Source organism: Heterodontus francisci, chromosome 23 (assembly GCF_036365525.1).
Source record: "Heterodontus francisci isolate sHetFra1 chromosome 23, sHetFra1.hap1, whole genome shotgun sequence".
In the NCBI taxonomy this organism is placed as follows: domain Eukaryota; kingdom Metazoa; phylum Chordata; class Chondrichthyes; order Heterodontiformes; family Heterodontidae; genus Heterodontus; species Heterodontus francisci.
This window is the reverse complement of record NC_090393.1, coordinates 27294347-27312515: the sequence shown is the minus strand read 5'-3', so window position 1 is coordinate 27312515 and position 18169 is coordinate 27294347. Positions and strand designations below refer to the sequence as shown.

General features: G+C 43.4%; 1 protein-coding gene across 1 annotated transcript in view; it reads left to right on the top strand.

Moving 5' to 3' along the window:
• gas2l1 (growth arrest-specific 2 like 1) overlaps positions 1-10792 on the top strand; it is a 65671-nt gene extending 54879 nt beyond the window's left edge. The window contains exon 5 of the mRNA XM_068054883.1: positions 4648-10792. Within this exon, the coding sequence (XP_067910984.1) occupies positions 4648-6514 (1867 nt within the window). The 3' untranslated portion in view covers positions 6515-10792. The remainder of the gene's footprint in view (positions 1-4647) is intronic.
• The last annotated feature ends 7377 nt before the right edge of the window (positions 10793-18169 follow it).

The window sequence follows — 18169 nt, the reverse complement described above, 5'->3', positions numbered from 1 at the left end:
CCCAACATTAATGAGCACAAGATTTAATTTAAAAAGTCAATTTTTAAATAAGTGTTTTATAACCAGATTGTATGTAAGGGATTGACTTCCAGTACTAATGAATCACTTTCAGAATGCATAGAAGGAAACTGAGTACACACATTAGCTTTCTGCAGCAATTTCATGAGTTATAAAGCACTATATCTGGTATTAGAGATGATCATAATTCACTACCTCAACTGGCCACATTTCTCCAAGTCCGAGCAAGGTGAATGTGGAAACATCCTGGAGAGATCTGAATTTAGATTTGGAAATGATTACGTGAAGAGCAAGTTTTGACTTGATAAGAATTTGCATATGTAGGTTTGTGTGTGAGTGGATTTAACTGTATAATTAAATCTGATTTAAGAAAGCACCTGTTGAAGGCTAGGTATCAGGAAATTAACACGTCCCAATATATTCCTGGCATTGAGGAAATGATCACTCCGTATGAATGCAGATTCTTGAGCAATTCATTCTGATCTGATGCTATGTGAAAAGGGGAGGCTTAAATAATGGAAGATGATTTTTGTGATCATCAGCAATTTGCATTTGTATAGTGCTTTTTAAGGTAGGAAACCCATCCCAAGGCACTGCACAGGAGCATAATCAGACCGCAATTGACACCGAGCCATTAGGATGTCAGAGGATATTAGGATGTGTGACTAAAAGCTTGGTTAAAGAGGTAGGTCTTAAAGGAGAAGAGAGAGGTTTACAAAGGGAATTTCTCATATAGGACCATGTACAGCTGACAGTGTGGCGAAGCGAGTCGGGGTCCACAAGAGGCCATACTAAGGAAAAGGTTAACATTCCTGGCCTCATGGGCAAAGCAGGGCATTTCTTCTTCTATAGATTTGATTTTGTGACCAGTCTAGGAAAGGTCAACGATGATGTGATTTGAGAATAATTGCCATATAGTTCCTTGCTTAATGAGCTGTTTAAACAGACTTCAGTTATATCTGATTAAAGGACATTTTTCCTTTTAACGTCTGCTTATGTTTAAGTGTACAATATAGAAATGTATTCACTTCCTGCCATCTATAATGTCGTCATCTGAACCCCTTGACTAAATTACAACATGAACAATAAGAAGGGAGCTATTACTCTTTTCCACAACTATAATTTTATTATTACATGTTTGGTCTTGGTGAAATTGTTCATGGCAGTTAAATGCAGGCCTGAAGTTACTGATCTCAGATCTACATTTGCAAGAGGTTGTGATGTCATCACTTTTGTTACGATCAGGTAAGAAAGGGATCTAGGGGTTCCCTCTCAACCTTCACCTGGTCTTACTGTAACAGGGTTTAATTTTAAACACTTTTTAGCTCCCCCTTGGTGAATTCTTGTTCACTGATTTCCAATTATAAGGCAAAGAAAGCAGCCAAGCAGGTTTTCTTAGGTTTAAAGAAGAAAGGTTGAAATTTATTAAACTTAAACTCTAATTCGGTTAACACCTACGGATACACAATGCGCTCACGCTAGCATGCATGAGTAATACACGCATGCAGATAGAGACAGAAAAGAGCAGAAGAAATAAAGTGGAAGAGTTTGAGGCAATATCTGAAGATCGTTTTGGTTACTGTTCTTCGAGCTCGCTGTGAAGTCCTTTTTTGTAGATAGGTCTTGCTTTTCATTGGGGCCCAGTATTCTTCTTAAACCTTGTTCGATGTAGGAGACTTTTCTCTCTTGAGGGTCACGTGTCTTCATGGAGTCCAGAGGCTTGTGAAAAAGAGATGGGAGCAGACAGGAGAGGTCTTCTCAATCCAGGAGCAAACAGTCTCTCTGACCAAGCTCAAAACTATCTGTCCAATTTTTAAGAACTCCCCAAGTTGCCCAGCAGGTTAGTCTTGTCACTTCTGTGTTTGTGGATTCTCTTGTCCTAGCAGACGCTGGAATGTCTCCTCTTACACACAATACCTGGTGATCAAGGTCCATTTTAGGATAAGTGGATAAGGGAAGTAACCTCTCTTGCCCCTATTGAAATGCAAATGTCTTTCAGCCAAGTGTCTGGCAGCCCTTGTAACAGACCTTCTCTTCTTCCTAGCAACAATTTGAAATTTAATGTCTATATTGTGAAATCTATATGCCTCATTCTTGGCAGGTGGGGGCCCAGGATGACACTCTGCAATAACATGATTATGTGACCCATAGACCAATATGAGAAAGTGAGCTAAAGCAAACAGTAACCATTAAGAGCCCAGTATATATATATCTGAATAAAGATTTAATTGCTCCTCCAAATTTCCCCCTGATATTCCCTCCTTTATCCCTACATTCATAGGTTAGTATCTCATACAGGAACGCAAGTATTCACTCGTTCACCAAGTGAAGGCTAGTGCTAGTCACAGCTGAAACCAATCCCACCTTCACTGGACATTAACAAGCAGAACAACAATTGAGACTGGAATCCCTGACCATGTGTCTCACTCTTGCTCCCCTGGCCCCCTCACAGTCTGGATTCTGAGATCTATTTTTAGGCTGCTAGCAGTGCCCTTATTCAGGTTCATTAATTCAGCATACCTAGGGATTGAACCAGGAACCTTTCAACCTCATGACTCAGTCAGGGTAATTTTCATTTTAGCTCATACCCATAGACACTAATGGCTCATTATCACTTGTTTTCAAAAGTCAACCTTTTACTAGTTCATCTAATAGCACATTTCTGTTCAGTTTTCTATGGACATCTCCAAATTCAGTGGAAAACTTTGACGTAAATAAAACAACTCTCAAGCCACTGGGGATTGTGTTCACCACCAAAATGGGTAGTTTTGACCCGTGCCTCAGGAAGCAGAATAAAAGACTCATTGAGGCAAATACTGGCCCTAGCACAATAGTTGCTTTCGCAGTTAGTTTGAACTGTTCTGCCATACGATATAAGTGGAGCAGTTTCTGTAGCACTGTACTGTATAAGTGAATCAAAAGCCTTGACAGTGCTCAGAACTGCAAGTTGTAAAATTACAATACATTGCCATCTTTATTGGACATGGTTTCAAATGCAAGAGCATTCATAGAGGTAATCGGGCAAGGTCTTTCCATCAGAGACAACCAACCAAATCCTCTTGGAATATGGATTCGTCTCTCGTCTAGAAGCTTTGCCAGTGACAAATATACTGCAAATAACTTGCTCTGATAACTTCAGATCTGGTTGTGGGGTGTCCATGAAAAATTAGCAAAGTCACACACATGATTTTACGCTAACAGTGCTTATACAGTACTATTAAAGTCATCATCACAACTTTGGAGCATCATGCGTTTCTCTATTGATAAACATGATGGGTGTGGCAACGTTGAGAGCACAATTCATTTCCAACAAAAATGGCTATATATTTGTTTTACTCAGTGCTGAATCTTAAAAAAAAAAATCCTTCCTCTGTGTTCTCTCGTGCCCCCAGTCCTTGTGATTACTTCAGTATAGTGCCATATGTTGAATCTTTTGGATGAAGTTATTTACAGTACATTTGTCATGTGTGGACATTACAGAAGGTGTGGAGTGGTGGTTTGAGCCTGCAGCTTGGGCCTATAATTCTGTTTCATTTATCCTGTTATGGGCAGTCGGTACTAGCTGCATAGGGAGTGGTCACCTGGAGCTATTGATTTCATTTTATTTTGAATTCTGAAGGTTTTGAACGTTACTGAAGTGTTTTCCATTTATGTTTCTGTTTAGAGTCTTTTGTTTCCCCCTTTCCATTTTTTTCCAGTTTACTTTTCTCCACTTCTGATGGTGTTAGTTGCTGTTGCACCTAGGTATTACCAGTCCTATCAGTATTTATCCCAAGGAACCTTTCCTAAAGTCTGAGCTTACCAGCATGTGTTGATAGGCTATCCCACCATGCAGGGTGTGTGTCTATATAATGCATAATAGAAAAATTGGGGGCAGTTTGTTTATTCCTAAAGGATAGAAACATACACTTTCTCTTATTTTAAAAATTATTTTAAAATTTGAAAAGCCAATTCCTCAAACAACAAGGCAAAATTGTATTCAGAAATAAAAACAAAGTGCTGGAAATACTCAGCAGGTCTGGCAGCATCTGTGGAGAGAGAAGCTGAGTTAACATTTCAGGTCTGTGACCTTTCATCAGAACTGGCAAAGGTTAGAAAAGAATTCTAAGTAAACTTTTCATCCTTGGTTTAAAACCAGTCTTGTCTTTTTCCCTCCACATCTCTAACATCCTACAGGCCTCCTCAAATTCTCTCAATTCCTTTTTGGCTCTAGTTTTTTTTTAAACATTTCTCCTCCTCATCCTCAACCCCCACCTTTGCCCTGGAGCCTTTGCCTTTTAACCATTTAAATTAACATCCTCCCTAAACCCACCCAGCTCTCCTTTTTTATATGGCGCTCCTTAAAACCCACTTCTTTAACCAAGCTTTTGCCTGAGCCTTTCTTTGTCTAATGCATCTGTGCAGCACCTTAGGGCATTTTTCTATATTAAATGAACAAAACAAATGCTAATGATTGTATCTGTCCCAGCAAGATACAAAAACACTGACACTACTTTGTTAAACTACTACAGCGAACAATAGCATAAAAATGTATGCAATTGATGGTTTGAACCAATTATCGTAAATCAATCCTATTGTATCTCACATTTGAATCTTGTTTGGATAAAAGAATTTTCTGTACCTTCTTAGGCCAAGAGACTCATCATCACCTCGGCGGCAACCGGGTGAACGTGAAAATACTTCAGTGAAAACTGGAAGACGGAAAACACCGCTTTCTGTTTGTAAAGCCTTAAGTGATGACATTTTGATTATAAACAGAATAGAAGGCGAACACGTGATACAAAGAACTGGTGCACAACACAATTCAAAGCCAAGGACCATCCAAATGAGGCGAAGAAGCGAGTCATCGGACCAGAGTGCAGGGGAAGTGCAGAGCCAGTACCTGAGTACCACTCTGCCAAGCTGTGGCAGTGCACGTGTTTCTCGAGAGCTTAACAGAGCAGCAAACCAAAACTCAACCATGCCAAAGAAGGATAAGGCACAAAGCAGCGATGCCATCCTCATGATCAACCGAGGGAAAGGGGGGCAGCATTCCTGGGTTCAAGTAGGCGAATCAAAGAACGGTAAAGGAGAAGCAAATAAAAGAATTCCTAGAACCAAATCACCTGCTCCATTTGGCTTAAACCATTTACATGCAGCCCAGAAAGAGACAAAGTGTCCAACTTTAGTTACCAAGGAGAAGGCATCAGTGGCCTTAAGGAGGTCATCTAGTCCTGCATCTAAGACTTGTTCATCCAGGCAACCAATGCCATCATCTCGAACTGTGAGAAGCACTCAGCAGATGTTGTGCTATGATGATAATCAGAACGTGTTAAATGTTTGTGTGGGCCCCCATGACCGCCAGTCTTCTGTTGGCTGCAGTGAGAGAAATGGGCGCCCTCCCAGCCCTGCAGCCAAGGCAGGAGGCTTGGAGGAAATATACAACTTAACCCAGGGGTTTGATCCTAATAGAGAACAAGAACTGTACAGGAGCTTTGAGGAGGAGTTTCTGGCAAATACAAAGCAAGTCCTGTCAGAGAGTGATGGCACTGAGACTGTTGAAATGTTTCTTGACCCTAATGCAGCCCAGGGAATCCAAAAGGCAGAACAGAAGATGATAGACTCTGCGTACCACTCCACAACTTCATCGACTTCATCCCTAAACGTGGGGAACAAACTACAGAATCACCTTGGAGAAAGGCAAAGAGAAGATGCAGAAAAAATGACATCACTGCCTCTGGGGCACTCGCACAGTGACTGTAATTCAGTAGTAAGTGCGATCCAGGAAGGATGCGGCCAGACAGACAGTATAGATGGCTCTGAATGGAATGGAGGGTGTCCAAGTGTATATACAGCAGATAATGCTGTAAAAACTATAGAGAATGTAAGGGAGCCTATACTGTCGGATCCTTTAGGTGAAAAGCAATTATACACAATGGAATTCAATTATCAGCACAATGTCTCCAGGCAGAGGGGGCCAACAAAACTGGAGAAGGAACAGAATGGAGATGACCCCAGTGAAAGCCTCATTGAACAGGGGGATTGTAGTACAGTGAACAAAACCAACACTCTGAATGTAACTGATGATCAAGGGCATGAAAACCATGACGAGTCCTTCAATGAGACGTCCAGCGAGTCATCTATTAATGTCCAGCTTAATTCACATCATAAACACACTGTTCAAATGAGGCCCAAGAAAGGGCTAAAGAAACCTGACCGAGTGCCTTCTGTCTACAAGATGAAGCTTCGTCCCAAGATTCGCCCGCGAACAGACAATCGACCGGAAAAGAGACCCTCGCAAATCCCTAAACCAGTCAGTTGGAGACCAGGGCTGAAGTCCCCAAGGTCACCTCAGAATTCTCTACAAGACAGCAGCCACTCTAGACGAAAATTGAAACACAGAATAATCTTACGTAATGAAGAACTTCAGAGTTCTAGAGAGGATCTCTTGCCTTCACCCACCTCAGATGGAAGGGAAACTCCATCTGTAAACCAGGATGAAGGGGCCTGGATTTAACCTAAATGAACCCCTAGTGTTTACAACTTAAAAGTCTTTTGCTTTTTCTTTGCACTTGTATCAATTTGAAATGAACCAAATAACTATAAGCATCTCATTGAGGTAATGTCTGGTGGTATGTATTGTACCAGGAAAGGGATGAGAGGAGAAATGGGTCGATTGATGTATGGGATGGCTGGAGCTATCCGCTTACCTTCCGGGCTTCAGTTTCCCAGTACAGTGCAGGCAGGGATCATTGTTGCGATTCGATCATACCTGGTTTATATTGGAGGGATTCTTGTACATCACTGTCCTGCGTTCATCTGTCACCAGGACTATTGAGCCGTAGTTAGTGCGAGGAGTTCCGTCAGTTCATCGGGTCCCTTGGTAGTGTGAGGTGGCATAAACTCTTTTTGAAATGACCGTTTTGAGCATTGATTATTTTATTGGATTGGAAGCTGATCTGTTTGGGTATTTGACGGTGGCTGGTTGTATTTAGGGACACATTATGTACGTGTGTGTGTGTGTGAGACAGAGGCGAACCCGGGCGCGACTTTATATTGTAGCCTTGTTTAATTGAGCCCCACCGGTTTTAAATGTGCAGCCAGTCAGAATACTGTTGGAACAAGGGTGCAAATTGTCCCGAGTGACGGAGTGGATTTGCATCAAATGAACAGTGTTTACATTCAAATATGGTAGAAAAAAAACACCACCCGGCCGATCCTGTAACCGAGACAGCGGCGGATTTATGTCCAGCTGGTGTCCCTGATAACATTTCTCTCCTTTTCTGGCTTTCCTGCATTTCTGAAAGAAGGGGTTTGGGGCAAAACGGTCTAGCAGCTGCCGTGATCTGTAGCAGTTTAGCCTGACCTTTCGAGTTTATAGTCTTAACTTTCCACTTCACTAATATTTATTATATCGTGTACTTAATAGTTCACTTGCTTTGTTGGGTGTAAGATGAATGATCTCCAGTGGATACAGTACTGAGAGTTCATTTCCTTGTCCTCCACGTTGTTTTGTTACTTTGATCCGTTTCTATGCTGCCAATCTACTGAATGCCGGAATGGGTCTTTTCACAGGTGAAGTGTAAAAAGGAGGGGGATTGTGTTTTGTGTTTGAGCGGGAGCCTTCGCATTCTAGTCAGTACTGCCAAATACCCAAGACATTTTAAAGACAGTTTTGCTGAGAAATAAATGTGGCCGAATTGTTGAATGTTAACGCGCTGGGGAAATGGCAGCTTGTCTTCGGAGGGTTAATAATGTACTGACAGTAAAAGGAAACACTGCAGTTTAGAAACTACAAGGCTGACCTAGATGACATGTAAGGAATGAAACATCTCAGAGACCGTGATGCTAGGCGTGGCTGACAGCTATGCTGTGGCATTTTATGCATTGTTTGCACATTGGTAAACCTATCGACCCATTTTCACATTGTTGTACACTGGTACCTTGCTAAATATCTGCAGAAGTGGTGCTCTGTGAGATTATGCTGCTAAAACAGAATTGTTAATCAGGAGGTAACCAATGTCTATTTCCTTACTCTCTAACCCGTGGATTGTTCACTCGACTTCAGGAACCGGAGGAGTAATTTTAACAGGGTTCATTTTCTGTAAAGTAATTTTAAAACACTATCCATTGCAGGCACTTTAGAGATCCAGAATATTTGAACTTGAGTCGTTTCTTTGCTTATTCTGCAATAGTTTATGGGTCCATCATGTGTTTTACAGGACAGATATTGTGTCTTTAGAGGTAAGAGATTCGCAATGTCCACAATCATCAGCATTAAAAACACATGTTTACTTAGTTTTAGGGGTTTATTTTACAATTCATGATTTTGAAATGGACACTCCATCACAGCTGGGAACATCTGCACAGAATTTAAAATAGGAATTTTATTTCATGGTCTTTACTAATTCAGGACACACGTCGGCCTGTTGTCCATTTAACGGGGTTTCTCGTGGGTTTTGGGAGGGGGGGCTTTTTGCTTTTGTAAAAGAGCTTTTCCAAATTATTTTTCTCTCTCCACTATCGAATGCTCATATGATAAACTCCCCCCAATGGCCGAAATACCAGCTATTTGAACGCACCAGTGCGTCTGTGCTCTGACAGCCTGGCTCATACTTGAGCTGAGCCAATGGAAAGTTTTTAGATACTAATACAGCCGCGAGTTGGTGCTTCTACAGTGTGAGCTGGTACAGCCCCTTGACACTGCCGACCCGAGTTGTGTGGAGTCTGGGCACCAACTCAAAGCAAGGAAGCGGGGTTGGAAGAGAATGAATGAGTGAGTCATCCCCGCATCGCCATTATTTTCAAGTCCCGCTTTACCACAAACAGTGGCTGAAACAATTCCAGTTGTCAGCATTTTCGCAAGTGTAGATATTTAGCACAATGGCCTCCTGATATCGTCCAGGCGCTTAAATAGTGTTTTTGATCTGTGAATTATTAGTAAGCGTAGGCCTTGCGCACTGCAATCTGAGGTAAATGCACTCCTGTATGTGCTGATGTTTCTCCAACGCTTGTCCAGTTGCCAGACTGATGAAGTAGTTGAGAAATATTTTCCTACCGTTCCTCTACATTTAGAAGGAAGCTGTAAACACGTCTCCAAATCAAAACCACACTATACCAGGCTTGACTCTCAGTGGGATTTCTGTGCTTGTGCCAGCCCGGTGCTGAAAATCCACACCCACATCCTTCCATATGCAGCATGTAGGACATTCTAAATAACTCTCCCTCTCTTTTTTTTCTCATTTTTATTTTCTAATTTGATTCTGTATTTGAATTTACAATGTCGATGAATTATTTATGCTGAAACATCTTGTCCCCTGTTCATGACTTTGTTTCACATAATTCAGGACAAATACATCGCTCCTACTAGTTAACAATTTGAATGCAGCCGGCACCATTCCTGTTAAAATGTTTAGGTTTTATTTGCCAGATTAAGTGGTGTGTTGAGGGATATTACGTCTAATTGTGGACCATATCGTGTTGCTGCTACTTGCAGGTTAAATGTTTGCGCAGTGAAGCGTTAAGTATATACTTTCTGACATTCTTATGGAATATTGACTAGACATATTTAGGAGATTGTGGGGTATTTTTTTTCTTGGCATGATGTGTATAATCAAAGTATAAATCAATTAGTAAGTATGCAGATATTAACTATGCAATTACAGCTAATGAAAAATGTTTATCTCTTAAATAACTGATCATTCGTTATTTAAACACGTTATAGTGAACAGGTGAGTAACTGTTCTGCTGAGCATTTGAGAGGTTTGCTGACCAGATGTGCATATAGTAATCGTAGCACATTAAACCACACAGGTAAATCCTGAAACTCTTAACTAATCTCCTGAACAGTACTTGAATAATGCAGGTGGTTTTTGCAGACTGCATATCAAAACACTAATTTGCACAGTGATCCTCGTGTTAACCATTGAAAAATAAAGAAAATGTTATGCAGATATCCAGGATTTTGCCTGGATTAGAATTCTGATATTAGACGAGTTAAATGAATGAACAATGATTTGTTAGAATTCAGGGCTGGAATCAAAGTTATTCTTGGATCCTTTGGACAATAGGACTCCACCAATGAGTGCACGGGGTATCCTGATGGGTAACTGCTGTCTGAACATGGTGAGAGAACAAGTGGGTTTAGGGGAAAATAGTACAGTAAATAAGTCTTGGCGGGTCCAGTCTGCCAGGCAAAAAGGTACAAATGAACAATCCACCCTCTGGACTTCAATCGAATATTTGTTCTGAATTATAATTGTGAAGTGAGATTCCCCAGCCGGTACAAAAGGAAATAAAATTAGCGGGGATGGCCATATAATTCAGAGGGCAGGCATCTTAACAGAGCTTATTAACGGTATAACAAGTGTGACTTTGGGGAACAGTAAAATTTGAGGAAACGTTCGTGACCAAAATGCTACGACAGCCTTGATATGATCCTGTGAGAACACACTGTGCAGTACATATGTAAATAGTAGGGCAGTACAAAGTGATGCAAAACGAATGCTTTGCCTTAACCCCACTCTTGCCTTAAGGTAATGCTTCTACTATTTAACTATAAAGGAGCATACTAGAGATGTAAATTTACTGTTTGCAATGAGCAATGTGTGGATCTGCCCTATTTGGAGTGGAGCAAATGAGAATTTGAAGTGCGACTGTATTCTGTACATGTTAGGGATCAAGTGATGTCATGGAAGAAAGGGAACATGTACCAAAAATTTGCAATGTTTGTAAATTCAGTTTCTTTCAAAGTAACATCACATGGATTGTATTTTAAAAAATAAAGTGTAATAAAGTCAGTTTTTTTTTACAGATATTGGATGTGGTTCTTGTTTAAAGCTTTCTCTCATCTCTGAAGAGGGATGCAAATAATAACTCAATGTGCATAATATTAGTACTTCTGGAAATACTCAAGTATGTATCTGTGAAGAGGAAAGACCTGTTAGGATGTTTGAGTACGTACTGTCAGAACCTTGTGGGATACACCATCACATCACCTGCCTTTTCTTTATAGATGCTGACTGACCTGCTATGGGTGCCCAACATTTTCAGTGTTTTTTGTATTTAATTTTCCCCTATTTAAGTGACCGGGATGTGGATTCTCAAGGTAAATTGGTAATAGTTGAAGAGAAGTCATAGCTGAATGAGTAGATCCAACATCTTGTATATTGCTTTTATTCTTTCATGGGATGTGGGTGTTGCTGGCAAGACCAGTATTTATTGCCCACCCCTACTTGCCCTTGAGAAGGTGGTGGGAAGATGCCTTTTTGAACCGCTGCAGTCCATCTGGTGCGGTTATACACTCATTGCTGTTAGGGATGGAGTTCCAGGATTCTGACCCAGCGACAGTGAAGGAACGATGATATATTTCCAAGTCAGGATGGAGTGTGGCTTGGAGGAGAACTTGCAGATAGTGGTGTTCCCATGCATCTGCTGCCCTTGTCCTTCTAGGTGGTAGAGGTCACAGGTTTGAAAGGTACTGTCAAAGGAGGTGTGGTGAGTTGCTACAGTGCATCTTGTATATGGTACACACTGCTGCCACTGAGAGTCAGAGAAGGGAGTGAATGTTTAAGCTGGTGAATGGGGTGCTGGTCAAGTGAACTGCTTTGTCCTGGATGGTGTTGAGCTTCCTGAGTGGTGTTGGTGCTGCGCTCATCCAGGAAAGTGGAGAATATTCCATCATACTTGTGTCTTGTAGATGGTGGACAGGCTTTGGGGTATTGGGAGGTGTGTTACTCACTGTAGAATTCCCAGCCTCTAACCTCTTGTAGCCAAAGTACTTGTGTGTCTGATCACTGGTAACGCCCAGAATGTTGTTAATGGAGGATTCAGCAATGGTAACGCCATTGAATGTCATGGGGAGATGGTTAGACTTTGTCTTTCTTATTGGCGATTGTCATTGCCTGCTACTTGTGTGGCACGAATGTTACTTGCATCTCCCACTAAAGAAGTGGTTCATATAACATTGAAAAATATTTTTTGGTTCAACAATGGTTGATCATCATTTTCCAGTCTGTATGACATAATTGGAGTATTCCACATGTTTGTTAATTTTGTGGTCTTGCCATTCCTCCTGGAATTTTCCTTTGTTGGAGAGTTATGAAGCTGGGTCACCAGCAGAACATTTTCTGCATCTGACAAACATGGGAGCGACGTCCATTATATAAAATGTTCTTAAAATTTATGTTGTTTATATGGTCAGCCCATGAATTTAATCATAGATCAAAAGATTAAACTTGGCTGCTTCCTCATCTTGGCTATGCTGCTGTGGCTTGGATGGTCTTGAGGCAGGTGGATAAAGCATTTGGGGGTGGAATTCGGAATGTAGGACCTAATTGGTTGAAAACATTGCTGCCAATGATTTAGTGAAGATAGTTTAAAAAAAAGAAAATGCAAAAGAGGTCAGAGTCAGAGAAATAGAGTTTGAGGGTGTAATAGGGCTGCTGATGGGTAAGAGTTAGGAAGCTCCAAGGCCATGGAGAGATTTAAACACAAGGATGAGAATTTTAAATCTGAGGTCATAGGGGACTGAGATTACTAGATTGATTCCTGGAATGAGAGGGTTGCCCTAATGAAGAATAATTTGCATAGAATGGGGCTATATTCTCTGGAAATTAGAATGAGAAGTGATCTAATTGAAACATAGAATTCTGAGAGGGCTTGACAGGGTTGCTGCTGAGAGACTGGCTCTCCTGGGAGGTGGGTCCAGAGCTCGAGGGTCATTCTCTCAGGACACGAGATCAGCCATGTACGACTGAGATGACAAATTTCTTCACACAAAGAGTTGTGAACTCTTGCAGTTCTCTACCCCAGAAATCTGGGTGCTCAGTATTGAGTATATTCAAGACTGATCGATTTTAAATTTCTGGGACTAAGGGACTCTTGGGATATGGGGTGAGGTGAGAAAGTGGAATTGAGGTAGCTGATCAGCCGTGATCTTTTTGACTGGGGGAGCAGTTTCGAGGGGCCCAATGGCTTATTCCTAAGGCTGCATTTGCTGACAACGCTACCACAAATGCAGCATGTGCCACTAAAACGTCACAGTCTGCAACTTCAGGCAGCTGCCAGGACTAAAGATGGCGCTGCTCAAATAATCACACTGAGGCAACCTGACCTAAACACATGGCAGCACACAATGGCCAGAGGGAGGAGGGGGAGCGGAGCGGGGACGGGGGGAGCAGAGCGGCAGGAGAGAACAGCGAGGGGGTGGGGGGAGTGGAGTGGCCGGAGAAAGAGGGGGGGGGGGGGAGGGAGGAGGTGTGCGTTTTTCTGTGCATGCGCCATAAACTTGCAACAGCAAAAGACGTCCCGGCCGGTCCCTGCACCCGGCGACACCAAGGTCTTCAGCCGCTCGCTCCCCGCAGCTCTCTACGGCCTCTCACTTCCGGCCCTCTCCATCCAGCCGCTCTCTCCAGCTGCAGATCCCCCATCCAGCAGCTCTCTCCCCTACTTCTCAACTGTACTGAAGGCATTGCAGCTCTCTGGTCCCTGCCTTTTGCATCCCCCTCTTCAGGAGTTCTGAATTTAACTCCCTTCCACGACACCCCTCTTCCCACCTCTACCTCCTCCCCCGCAAGGAACACGCCACAGTTGAATATCTGAAGTGCAGTTACAAAGTCGGAAAAATATCAAAACCTCAACAATTCTGAATTTAATTGTTGAGAAATTTTATTAAGTACAAGAAGCATTCGAGGCACTGTTGTGCATGGATACATGAGTGTTGTTTGCAAGCAGGGATAACGTGAATGATGTGAGGGTGCTGGAAAAAGAAGCACATTTCTTTTGGCCTATGAACAGAAAGCAGGCCATTTAGCCCAGCTGTTCCCTGCTAGTGGTTATGCTACTGTTCCCATTTAATCCTCCCTACTACTATCAGCATCACCTTCCATTTCTTTCGCTCTTATCTACCTTTGCCTTAAAGCAACATTGGAGGTCGAGAATGGTGTGGCTGCACTCCCACCTCACCAGTTGTGTTCACAGCAAGAGCATTAACGTTCGTGCTACCACTGGACACGGCATGCTTGTTTCTTTTAGTGCTCAGTCTCTTCTTGCTGAATGTTCCCCAAGCGCGTGACCCCTTTGGATGGCGTCTCTGCTTGACAGGCAGCAGCTGGCAATTGCGGAGTCTCTCAAGGCTCTGCATGGTTGTTTCAAGGGCGGATGGGGAAACAGGTGGCTGTGTGTCCATGTGCACTGCTCTGATGGGTGTAGGAACAGGTGGCTGAATATCAGTGTCCATTGGTACGGTGATTGGCTCTGCCAGTGTGACTGAACAGCAAGGAGAGGGTCCTGCAGGTGGGGGAAGTGGAGCTGTGAACAGGCAGGCGTACGTATGGTCTATAAGCTCATTAGGCCAGGGGGTGAAATGTTCAGGATCCATGGATTATGGCACGTGACTGATGTCCAGCTTGTGGCCACCTCCATCCGAAGGTGGGCAATTGTTGGGCAAATTAATCAGTTCCATCTCATCGGCCAGTCCTTGCTGCCAGCGGAGAGTCTGTGGCCGCAGCCAGTCCAGTTTCCTCATGAATGATGCTGTTCCACTCTGCAGAACGGCCTGTTGTAGCTGATACAATTGATCTGAAAGCAAGCGGTATTTTTCATTGTAGCTGAGGGGCCTTGGCTGTTCCTCTGTAATCACAATGGCAGCAGCCATGCCTGTCCTCGTTGGTGTCTGAGATGCACGCCAGCTGCAGTTGGGGGCAAGCCTCTCCAAAGGCAGACCCAGATGCCTCTGCACAACAACAGCATATTTGCAGGGCAACAAAGTCTGAATGGAGAAGATGCAGCTGCAGGTAGCCTGGCCATCATGTATCTGTAGTGTGTACTGTTTGGCATCAGAAATCACAGTCACTGTGCCTTTGTCCTGCTGCTTGACATTTACTCGATGAATGTGGCTATGATCCTGATACATCAGCTTCACAGCGTGACTGGTGAATCCTGTGTAAAATGATTGTAGATCTGCTGGTGCCTCTGCGATGCGCTTGAAAGAGGCTCCCTGCAGAAATGTAGAATAGGAGCACTCCCGATCCAGGACACTATTGTGGAAGATCAGCGCTGAGATGCATTCCTTCATGGATGAGGAGGAGTGGAGCAGGTGCTTTATCTTGTCATTCTCTGACTCAATGCAATTTTTTTTTTTTTAGAGATACAGCACTGAAACAGGCCCTTTGGCCCACCGAGTCTGTGCTGACCATCAACCACCCATTTATACTAATCCTATACTAATCCCATATTCCTACCACATCCCCACCTGTCCCTATATTTCCCTACCACCTACCTATACTAGGGGTAATTTATCATGGCCAATTTACCTACCAACCTGCAAGTCTTTTGGCAGGAAACCGGAGCACCCGGAGAAAACCCACGCAGACACAGGGAGAACTTGCAAACTCTACACGGGCAGTACCCAGAATTGAACCCGGGTCGCTGGAGCTGTGAGGCTGCAGTGCAAGCCACTGCGCCACTGTGCTGCCCTGTGTTGGTGCTGTTCCCAAATGTCAGGACTTTACCGCGTGAACATGATGCCCACATCTCCTCCTGTGGAATCCAGTTTGTCAGCAGGTAGTCCTGCAGGGGTGGGTAGAGGTGTCCGCATGAACCATTTCCTTGCAGATCATAAACAACTGATCCCTCATTCACCGTTCAATGGGTAGCTGCTGATCTTCCTCCTCATGCTCTGCATCACATGGAACTTACAGAGGAGAACCATTGCAACTGGGAGATGCTTCCTGATCGCATTGAGCTCATTGATGTCCTTATCCACAATGGCTGATCTCAGGCGGCGCTGGATCCCATGAAATCGACAAAAACACCCACAATCTCGTCCAGCATCTGAGCCGTCTCATTCCTCACCATGGCATAGAACACAGCCCTGCCCCTACCAACATTGTCCTGCACCATTACCTGGTACAGAGGGTGGCCGCATTTGTTCACTTTGTACGTTCCGTCCAGGAACAGCAGTTCAGGAAAGGCCTGCAGGTGGGCCTTCATGGCTGGTGTCATGGAGGCAATATAGAGGATGTTGCTTCCCTGCAGACCAACCTGCACCGTGGCCCTGTCCTGCTGAATCTTCTCCAGCGTATCACACAGTGCATCCATGTTGTCATCCCCTGTTTTGAGCCGGGAGTTTACATTTCTAATGTCACTGAGTGTCTTGTTGAATGAACGCTCAATATAATCCTTCAGCTGTTTGTTCCCAGCCTGCAGCTTGACCACCTCTTCTACCTTCTGCCTTTCACCCTGGTTCAGTTGCCGTCTCCTTGCATAGAAGTGTAAACATTCTGGATCCAAAACATGACCGGTATGTACAAGATGGTAGGAGCTGACACCCAGTTTGTTCTTGCTCGTATTGAATTTCACACTGATGAAGACCTCACAGCTCAGGGCGAGATACCTGAAAGGTTACACAGACATTCAATGGGCACACCGAAGTTCCTCGTGCCCTCACCAAAACGTCATCCATCCCCAGGTGTGTTGTTGGCAGCAGTTTACATGTGCACCATGACAAGGTCCTAAAAGCTGGTGCACACCTGTTTCGCAGTGCAGAGGAGGTTGCGCAGAGGAAGTCAACCAGCCATTGCTCCATCCAGGAAATCACAACAAAGGCAGTCCGTAGACACTTAAACTGACCCTAGGAGGGGCGGGGCGGGGCGGGGCATACTCCATAGAAACTTTACAGAAATGAAAGTGACCGTTTAGATGGAAAGCTGTTTGCTGGACTGGAGCACATGTACTGCCTGCCCCAGACAATAGAAAGGATTTTAGTGCAGTGCACTGGAAGTGTTTTCAGAGCAATTTACCTTGGAGCAATCTCCTCTTTCTAATAAAAATGAAGCAGACCGAAATCTCCAAAATTACTAAATAATTGTGATAAAATGCCAGACGAAACCTCTCCTCCTACCACTTTCAGAAACTCGCGCCGAAGCTTGACGCATGCGTGAATACCCGTTGGCATCGCATTGCTGTACGAATAAAGTGCATGCCCAGAGGCCGACCAGTCGCGTTGCCCAAAAGATGCACACGTCACGCGATGACGTCATCGGCGCATGTGCTAACCAGTCCTGGCAAGTCAGAACGCAGCGCACGCGCAGAGAGCAGGAGCCCATCTGCGCATGTGCGCACCTTGGCGCAGCCTGATGATGTCAGTGGCCGGCTGCATGGTCAGGAATCACTTTGTATTCCTATTCCTTTGTTTTCATGAGAGAATGTAGTTCAGCAAGGATCGAATATAATGAGTGAGCGTGCCTTTAGTGTGGGATAGGATACAGTCGGCAGAGCTTAGGAGAAATGTGGAGGATGCGATGTTGGCTATGAGAGCATTAGAGTAGTTAAGTCACAGACTGTGACATTTTAGTGGCACATGCTGCATCTGCACATGTGCCACTGCAGCACCACCTAGTGGTAGCATCAGCAAATGCAGCCTTCATCAACAGGACATCTTTGTGATGGGGTGGATATGAAGCTCATTTTGGGATTGAACGGGACACTGAGATTGTATGCAATCTGGTTGGGCTTGAGATAGTGGCTGGGGAGGATGGAATTGATAGCAAGGTTAGAGTTTGTGGCTAGGACCAATGTTGGCCTCATGCTTTCCAATGTTTAACTGAAGGAAATTGCAACTTATCCAAGGCTGGAGTCTGACAACAGTGGTAGTGGTGGGTTTGAGAGGTGAAGTGGGTAGAGTTGACTGGTACCAGTGTACACATGGAAACTGATGTCTGTGGATGCATTGGTTTAATTTAGATTTCCTGCTTCTCAAAACAACTGATCCAGAATTCCAATAAAGCAATTATTTTTCAATCCCTACTTTAAGTTTTGTTTTGCTCTGTTAAGTTTATTTTGAAACATTTTGTCAAATTTACATCTGTTAGGGTCCAATTTTCCCCCCTTAATTTCCCCCCATATTTTGAGCCTTCACAATAAAATGTTTTTCAATCAGCAATAAAAATTGACAATTGTTTAAAAATCACTTTGGAATATTATTAGAAAATATTGATGAAGCACAGTAAAACGTCACAGTAAATCCAGCAAGATCCACGAGGAAAGGAAAGAAGCTGAATTCAAAGATATTCTTTTTAAAAAATTGCATTTTCATCTTCCACAATTTTCCTACTAATCCAATAATTTTAGGAAAGCTGAAAGAGCGAGCATGATAGAATTCAAACGTGCC